We start from the raw sequence: 9605 nt of genomic DNA, 5'->3' as shown, positions 1-9605 counted from the left end.
AACATATTTCACAACGGTTGTTGTTTAATAACCGTTGTCAATACCTTCCATACTATAAACCACACAAACAGAAGTCTGCTGCAGCCACAAAACACAACCCTTAATACACAAACACAAACACAGCAGACAAACAAACACAAAACACATACACACTCTCTTTCTCTCTTTCTCTATTTCTCTCTTTCTCATCGTCGCTTTATCTTCTCGCCGTCATTGTGATTTCATCGTCTATTACGTTCTGTATTTATCAGGTAAATCTCGCCAAATCCTTGTTAGTTTCATCGTCATTATTTTCTTTTTCTATTTATTTCTTTTGCATATATGTGTTTTTATCGACCATTATGTTATTTGTTTAAGTATTGTTCGCATAATTAGTTACTAAAACAATGAAGAAGCAAGATGAAGAAGTAAGATAAACGTAATTAATATATATATATATTTATAAATACATAAATTAAAAAAAAAAATTACATATGTAAAAATGCAATTCTTATATTTTCATGGAGGATCTTATTGTGCTCTATCGTATCCATCCTCTCCTCCTTGGCTATTTGGAGGTTCCGTTCAGCGATTGCTATATCGTCATATAGCCGCAATCGCTGCTGCTCCCCGTCAAGCCATCTTCTTTGGCGTGCTTCAGTGCGGATCGAGCTTCCGCAAGGTAGCTCCTGAAACTTTCCTCAATATGGAGGAACCGGCGGATGAAGTTGTTGTTGTTCTCGATCATGGTAAGAGTCTTTAGGATGAAATCATTCATTTTGTTAGAGTTTTTTGAGTTTGATTTGAAAGATTAAGTAGAGTTTGTTTTAACAGTTAGAGTTTGGAGATGAATATATGAGATAATGGAAATGTTAGTTGAGATATGCAATGTATTTATACTAAGCAATGTGTGGGTTGAGTTAATTGCTTTTTAATTAATATATATGTTAGGAAGTTGTGCCATAATCATCATCATATCTCTCAATAATGCTGCTTCAAATCCTATTACTAACCCTTCTCATTCCATATTATCCGTTCATATGTACAATGTCGGTAATAATGCATGCATCGAATTCTAACAGTAGTAATTATGCATGCATCTAGTAATATTTAATTTAATTTTTTTTTATTTTTTAAGAACAAACAACAACGGCTATTTTATAACAACCCGTTGTCTTTAGTTATAACAACGGTTTTGTATATTAAAACCCGTTGTTATAACGTTCCCCCCAAAATTGTGTCACACTTTCCACAACGGGTTTTTATACATAAAACCGTGGTTAATAGTTTTAACAACGGTTTCCTTAAGTAAACCAACCGTTGTTAAAACCTTCTACAACGGACGCTTTAACAACGTCCGCTTTTTTATATAACAACGGTTTTTGACCGTTGTTATAGCCTGTATCTGTAGTAGTGTACAATACAAAGTTCTCAAATCCCAAAAGTATCAAACGACTAAATCAAAACAGCGGAAAACTCTAAGACTGCATCGTGGTAACTCATCCCAGCTAACCCAAGCGTATCTTCTCATACCTGTTCAACAAATGCTCACCATCCCCGAATGGATCACCGCAGTTTTTAAAACAATTAACGGGGTCAGTACTAATTACACAAACAAAGCCACAATGAAACAATTATACAAACAGCTCACACAATCCCAGCCTCCATCTCCAATCTCCACATAACTGACTACACACTAAAGTGTGTAGTCCTGCCAGAGTACTCATCGTAACAGGTACTCCTCGCCGCCAGTGGGGGACCGAAGTCGTTCCCACCTAATCCCCGCTCATCTCCATCGAGCGATAAACCCATGTTCATTAATGTGCACATCCCTCTTGTGGCGGGTTCCAAAGAAAGCGAATCAAGGGCGTGAAGCCACTCCCGCAAGTGACTCCATTCAGCCAGGGACGCACCCCGAAGATCAGAGACAGATACAAACCAATCAACAATAGAAAATCCACAACCAACCAAATCAACCAACATTATACGTAACCAATAGTCACTACAACAATCACCACACAATCATGTAACTAATATTGAGTAGGGAAACCCTACCTAGAATGCAAACACCGATAATAGACGATCAAGCGGCTAACTCAGAATCTCTCCTCAACGAATCCTCCTCCTATACATACATACATACATACATACATACAATCACAACCATATTCACATAAAGCACCAAAACCCCCAAATCACCCAATTAGGGTTTAACCAACATTAACAAAATAGTATAAAAATTATATGTAAAGCTTACCCTCGACACAAGGATCACAAAGATGTAAAGAACGATGAAAACCGACACTCATAGCTCCGGGATTTGATAATAATGCGGCGAGGATGAAAGAACGTAACTTGAATCTTCTCTTGTGTGATTTTAGGTTACAAAAAGTGTTTTAAGAAAAGGTGACGGAAGTCTTATATATCAATCCGCATTATTAACAAACCCGTCGAAAATCACCCGTCAACCGTCTTACTCGATCGATTAAGTCACTTACTCGATCGAGTGACTCTTACTCGATCGAGTGCCAAGCTTACTCGATCGAGTACCCATCAGACAGACTACTGTTTTGCGTAAAAACATACTTACTCGACAGAGTAAGCCCCACTCGATAGAGTACCCTAAGACGCATAAAATCGTAATATTACAATCATCATTTGAAGAGTCATCTAACCAAGAGCCAACATCAAGTAATGTTTTTGGGGAGTGCAAATACAATTCAATTTCTTTCATAATTTGAGGTTCAAACTCATTTTCTCTCAAACCATCTTCATTAAAATCTTCTTTCATATCAACCTCCAACACATCCACTCTATAACAAGAGTCGCTCATAGAGGGAAACTTCATGGACTTGTTGATTTCAAACTCAATCTTCTCATGCAAAAAGCTTATACACTTGAAGGAGAGAGTTAAAAAGACAAACGGCTCACCAAGGTGTGCAAAAGTAACAAAGACTTAGTCTAAACTAGAACAAAACAATTAATATCAAGCCAATGCTCCCCGGCAACGGCGCCAAAAACTTGATTGTTTCAAATTCAACCTCGCAAGTGCACGGTTGTCGTCGCGCAAAATTGAGGGTCGATCCCACAAGGAGCTAGGAAGATTACTAATTGTTTTAATTCTTAGGCTTAGCTAAGTCGGCAATATTTAGATGAGGTTATTAAACTAACAACTAACCTAAAAAAATGAAATGCAATTTAACAATAGAAGGAAAAATGAGCAAGAGAAGATTAAGTTGTAAATCAGATGATTAAAAGGCCTAGAACTCGGTTCTCCCACAACAATTCATAATTCCATATCACGATTTCCTAGGCTAATTATTTGGGTAGACAAATAAGAAGGAGATGGCTCTAATTCGCCTAAAGCCCCCCTCTCGGGTTCGCAATAGGACACTAGCACTACCCACCAACCCCCCTCTTGGGTTCGAAGGTCGGAATCCCTAGCTTAACACCCGATTACCCCCAAAAACATGCATTTTTCCAAGGTAGCCTAATATTGGCCAAGGTCATTAAGCCCCCATCGAATTCCGGGTCATCCCACTCCTCCTCTCGGAGGTCGATTTCAAACACTAGCCTAGAGGTACCCTCCCTTGGTTCTCCCTTTCGGTCTCAACCTAGGTTAGCAATAAGACCAAATCCCGGGTACCCGATTCCCGACCTAACCAACTCTCGTTGGTGGACAAGGGTCACAAATCAACATTACCCAAAATTGACCCATAAATCAAATCAAGTCTCTAGTCTACCCTTACCAATCTCCCCAACAACTACCTTTTATGGGAATCAATCAATCAAATTACTCATGTTGGGGTTAACCGAGTCCTAGTTAAAGGACTAGTCACTAATCATGGCTCTTAAGACAAAATAATTAATAAAGATGGATTCTTTAACCTTAAACATGATATGAAATTGGATTTTACAATTAAACATGCAATAAACCAACAAATCTAAGAGGAAAGACTAATTAAACTAAGATGGAAAAGGATTAAAGCAAAAAGACACAAACTTTGACACAAGTACCCAAAGATTCAATCTTTGGATGAGAAACAACAATGGTGGATATGAATAAGATGAACAAGAGAGAGAAAACTACAATCTAACAACTAATAAGATAGATTTAAGTGCAAACAATTGAAATAAAATTAACTTAAGAGAAAGTAAATGTAAACAAAAGAGCATAAAGGAAAGGATTATACCAAATTGATTGCAAAAGAAGGAAACTTGGATTGAACTAGAATGGAGAAATCTTCAATTCAATTACAACCCAATTTCTAAGACTAAGATTATGCTAATTATTGAAAGATTAGAGAGTAATTAGGGAAAGATTAACAAAGTTTGAAACTTGGTAAAATGGAGAACTAGATTTAGGGTTGTGTGTCTCAAAAATTACAAAGTGGGGGTATATATAGTGTTTGCAAAACAAATTGAGGTGAACTAGAAGAGAAAAGTAGCGAAATGAACCGTCCCTTAGGGACGAAATCTGTCCCGGCCGGTACGGGTGTCTGTCCATGTGGCTGTCCCGGTGGGATGGATTTAGGGACGGGCTCCAACACTTGCTTCTTGTTTCTCTTCTTCCATACCGGTCATTGTCCCTAAGGTATGGCTAAAGGACGACACTAGTTGCTTCATAACTCCTCCCTAAGGGACAAGGAGTCTTGAGAGCTCATCCAAAGGGTCTTCAAGTAAGCCGAGACCGCTCCTAAGCTAGGATTCCGCGCCCAAGTCCTTGCTCCATCCAAATGGCTTCAAAATGCACAAATTTCGTCTCACTTTGCCTTGTTTCACCTACAAAGCATTATCTAAAGCCAAATGAACTAAAAGGAAGCTATTAGTACCAAAAATCGCTCCAAAGGGCGGGAATGACATGTGATAAGGCATTAAATGAGCGGTAAAGTGTTATAAAATAATCACATATCAGCTGTAGTAGGTAATTGTATGCACTGGGTGACAATTCAATTCCTCAGGAACATTGTCATCTTAAGACTTGTGTTCCGTTGCCTTATATCAGCTATTCCTTTTCTCTTCTTTTGAGTCATGTGGGGGATTGTTGGAAGTGGTGCTTCAAAAGAAGCTATTTTTATCTCACATTAGTAGAATAAGTTGGAGTATTATAGTTTATAAGTGATCACTTGTGTTTCACTACTAGATGTGTAGTAGTAAAGGAGCTCTTTTTGGATCACTTATTATCCGTACTCTTTTGCGCAATTTTCGAGACTGGTTGCTCAGTATTATATTACTGATTTCGTATTTTACTGTACTGATTGTGTGGTCTTCTAAAGATGATTAAAGTTTTTTTCAGTCTTCTAAAAAACTATTTCCGAGTTGCTTTAATGGTGCTTCTGTATCCTTCTTGTTTCTCCTATAAATACCACAATACTTATAGCATTTCTACACACAACACATTCTCACATCTACTCCTCTCAATCTACTCGTTCCCTAATACGTATCATTTATAACTGATTTTGACAACGTTATGTTAGTAATTCTCAATCTGAGTATTTGTCGTACACCTTAGACTCGGAAATCGTGTAACCCTGAGAAGTTGGTTGCTAAGAGGCTATGTGTATCGAGCGGGACAAATTCAACTTTAGGGCAGTGATACCGCCTACAACACTTGCTCAGGTAACTTATTACTTATTAGTAGCAAATTTATAAACACCCTATTTCCGTCAAACTAGTATAGCAGATTGTACTAGTTGTAGGCTTTTAGATACTCCAGTATTTTGCAGAAATAGTTATAGGAATATTAGGTAGTATTTGAAATTTTCTAATAGATAGTAATATGTAATCGGCTTAAATTTAATAACCAAAAACATAGATAGGTCCCCTCACTCATAGCTAAACAGGCCTTAATTAAGCGCATGTGACTATTGGCACTAGTTTAGAAACATATAATTACTCCCTCTGTTCGGGTTATTTATGTCCTTTTTTTTATTTTTGGGTGTTTCAGTCTTTTATTATTCTTTCTATTTTAAGTAATTTGATCATTCACACCCAATTTATTCTACTTGTCATTTAGTAATTAACCCCCTCCCCTTTCATTGGTCTTTGTGCCAAAATGAAAGGACAACAAATGATCAGGACAGAGGGAGTTCCGGAGTATAATATTATAAATTTAAGGGTTATTTGATGAATTATACCTTAAATAAGTCACTTTTTCAAATCTTATACCTAAGATATAACTTTCTTTAAAATCTTATACCTATAAGTAACATTTTCTTCCAAATTTGATACCAACTCAGAAAAAAAGCCTTGAATTGACAACTTTATCCTTACTAATTAAATATTGTCATCCTTTGTCCCACCTATTAACACACATCCACGATTACCACCACTAAAAACCATCAAATTAGTAAAGCCAAAATCGTTAATTTAGGAATTTTTTTTTTAAGATTTGATATCAAATTTAGCAGAAAATGTTATTTTTAGGAATAAGATTTAAAAAAGTGACTTATTCAAACTATAATTTATCAAATTACTCTAAATTTAATAAACTTATCGTAAAAGTGTCTTACCAAGTAAAAAAAAAATGGTAAGCAAGCGGTGGCGAGACAGAAAAAATGGTGACGTTAAAAGAGACGAAGGACGTGTCCGTAGGAAACGAACTCCATGACACGTAACTCTGCTATTCACCGACACGTCCTCCGTATTTTCCGCCGTACACAACGCTATGCCACTACTTATAATCACTTGAACTTCTCCGCTTTCATCTGCTATATATAAACAAAACAAAACAAACTTTCAAAACTTATGTTATTACGTCTGTGTTACATCTAGATCAGTTGTAAGTAGAGCAGTGTTGACAACACCAGTATTGTTAGATCAAGGGTTGAGTAATTGTAGATCAAGTTTGTATAGAATTAATAAGCAGGTCAGAATGGCGTCCGGTGGCGGCGATAAGTTTCCGGCTCAAAAGCAGCATGCTCAGCCTGGTAAAGAGCATGTTATGGACCCCACTCCTCAGGTTTCTAGCCATCAATATAAGCCTGCCAATAAGTTACAGGTACTATACATGCATGCATCATGCATGCATACGTGCATTGCATAGGTTTCGTCGTTTTGATTTCGTTCGTGTTATATTTTTCCAAATACTGAGTAGATGTTATATAGAAATGTTAATGATCGTAATCCTTAAATGCTATTTTCTCGTGTACCCTCCAACTTTTATTTTCTAAGATGCGCCCATTTTTTCTTGTTTGACAGTTAATAATTTTTGGCTACAAGTTCAGAATATGATAATTTTCTTTTTATAAATTGATTCTCCGTAAGAGATCTTCAGTTTGAAAAAGAATTCACCGATATCTCAACTCGTAGTCGGTAATTATGGTCGCTCAAGCTTTATTCTTTAAAAAAGCTTTGAACACCATAACTATTCGCTACGACTTTAAAAAAAAAAATTAAAATTCAAAGCCTTGACGAGATAATTGGTTTGGAAAAAAAATTATCGTTTTTTAAACTCGTAACAGATAATTTTTGTCGGTCAAACTTTTTTTTTTAAAAAAAACGAGGGATTTACTTTAGAAAACGAAAAAATTCAGAAGTACACGAGAATATCCCATAAATATAACAGTCGGTCTTGCTTGTGACCGGCACTATCCGAGCTGAAGATGGATAGTGCCCCTCCCACAATATGGCAAGTGGGGGGAAATTGAGCACTCCATGAATAGTGTTGTGAGAGGGGCACTATCCGTCTTCAGCTTGTGATGGATAGTGCCGTCTTCAATGAGATTTTATGCAAATATAATATGACACCCGAAAACAGAAAAGGTAAAAACGCAACACGTAAACAGATATGTGGACCAAGAAAGTACAGTAACAATTTCCATGCATGCAAGTTGTTTACCAAAAAAATGTGTTGATTAATTGTCCTAAAATTGCGAAACGGCAGGGGAAGGTGGCGTTGGTGACAGGTGGGGACTCAGGAATAGGACGAGCAGTGTGCCAGTGCTTTGCACAGGAGGGTGCTACCGTAGCCTTTACTTATGTCAAGGGACAGGAAGACAAGGATGCTCAGGATACTCTACAGATGATCAAAAACAACAAAGGCTCGGATTCTAAGGACCCGATTGCAATCCCAGCTGATTTGGGTTACGATGACAACTGCAAGAATGTTGTTGATCAGGTTGTTAATGCTTTTGGTCGTATCGATATCCTTGTTAACAATTGTGCAGAGCAGTATGAATGCACTACTGTTGAGGATATTGACGAGCCGAGGCTTGAAAGGGTGTTCAGGACTAATATCTTCTCTTATTTCTTCGTTACAAGGTGAGCCATGCATAAACTCCTATCAGTTGAGTTTTATGCCGGCTTCTGAATAAGAGTAAATTAAAATTACTTCCTATTAAAATCCTGTTTTCTAAAATTACTTTCTTATACTCCCTCCTGTTCTCCATTTTGTTCCCCTATTCCTAAAACGGATTATTCAGGTTTTGTTCCCCTTTCCTTTTTTGGAAACTTTTAATCTTATTTTATTCATTCCTCTCTCCTATCACCAAACCCCACCCAACTCACAATTTCTTATTTAATTCCTAATTATTCATTTCTCTCTCCTATCACCAAACCCCACCCAACTCACAATTCCTTATTTTATTCATTCCTCTCTCCTATAACCAAACCCCACCCAACTCACAATTAATATTTTATTTCCCTCCTTAATTCTTGTGCCCCCAACAAAGGGGAACAATATGGAGAATAGGAGGGAGTATAACTTTTTCCTAAAATTACTCTTGTAAATACACTTTTATCAAAAATTGCTTTAAAACTCCAAGTTACGTGACTTAATACGTCTGATTGTCCTTAAAAGTGCATTTTAAGGGAGTAATTTTAGGGAAAAAAATTATATATTTTTAAAAACTGGATTTTAAAAAGGAGTAATTTTTTAACTTACACTCTGAATAGTGATGCGATACCATTATCGTTCTTTCTGTTTGTTGTATAGACATGCATTGAAGCATATGAAAGAAGGGGCAAGCATAATCAACACAACATCAGTGAACGCATACAAGGGTAACGCCAAGTTACTAGACTACACCTCTACCAAAGGCGCCATAGTGGGGTTCACTCGAGGCTTAGCTCTACAACTCGTAGAGAAAGGCATTCGAGTGAATGGTGTCGCCCCTGGACCAATTTGGACGCCTTTGATTCCGGCCTCCTTTGGGGAGGAAAAGGTGAAAAGCTTTGGTGAGCAGGTGCCTATGAAGAGGGCAGGGCAACCTAGCGAGGTTGCACCGTCTTATGTTTTCCTTGCTAGCAATGCCGACTCTTCTTATATAACTGGTCAAGTCATCCATCCTAATGGTAAGCTTTGGGACAACATTTTTAACTCCACAAGTCTTCTGCACAACGGTTTTATAGTTCATAATGACGGTAACTATTATGATGTGTGGCGGTTTTAGGGGTAACTGATGAATGTTGCGTGTTTGTGCAGGTGGTGTGGTTGTGAATGCCTAAAACTTGGTAATGATCAAGGTAACATGTAAACTTTGGATTTTGATCGCGGGGCAGTAACAGCGAACAAGTGGGGTTATAAGGAGTAACCAGAAAAGGGTACAACTGTACTAGAGTGCATCCTGTAACAAAGTATACAAATGCTACTGTAATAAACATATATGTTTTCAGTTGTATCAAAA

The 9605-nt window shown here is 37.3% G+C and overlaps 1 protein-coding gene across 1 annotated transcript; it reads left to right on the top strand.

Annotated features, from left to right (window-relative positions):
- Window positions 1-6694: 6694 nt before the first annotated feature.
- On the top strand, window positions 6695-9605 carry LOC141645969 (NADPH-dependent aldehyde reductase 1, chloroplastic-like). Its single transcript, XM_074454110.1, has 4 exons — window positions 6695-6979; window positions 7865-8241; window positions 8915-9273; window positions 9404-9605. The coding sequence occupies exons 1-4, from the start codon at window positions 6854-6856 to the stop codon at window positions 9424-9426; spliced, it is 885 nt and encodes a 294-aa protein (XP_074310211.1). The 5' UTR covers window positions 6695-6853; the 3' UTR covers window positions 9427-9605.

Source organism: Silene latifolia, chromosome 3 (genome assembly GCF_048544455.1).
Source record: "Silene latifolia isolate original U9 population chromosome 3, ASM4854445v1, whole genome shotgun sequence".
Classification (NCBI taxonomy): domain Eukaryota; kingdom Viridiplantae; phylum Streptophyta; class Magnoliopsida; order Caryophyllales; family Caryophyllaceae; genus Silene; species Silene latifolia.
Note: the sequence above shows the minus strand (reverse complement) of the source record. Positions and strands in the feature narration are given on the sequence as shown.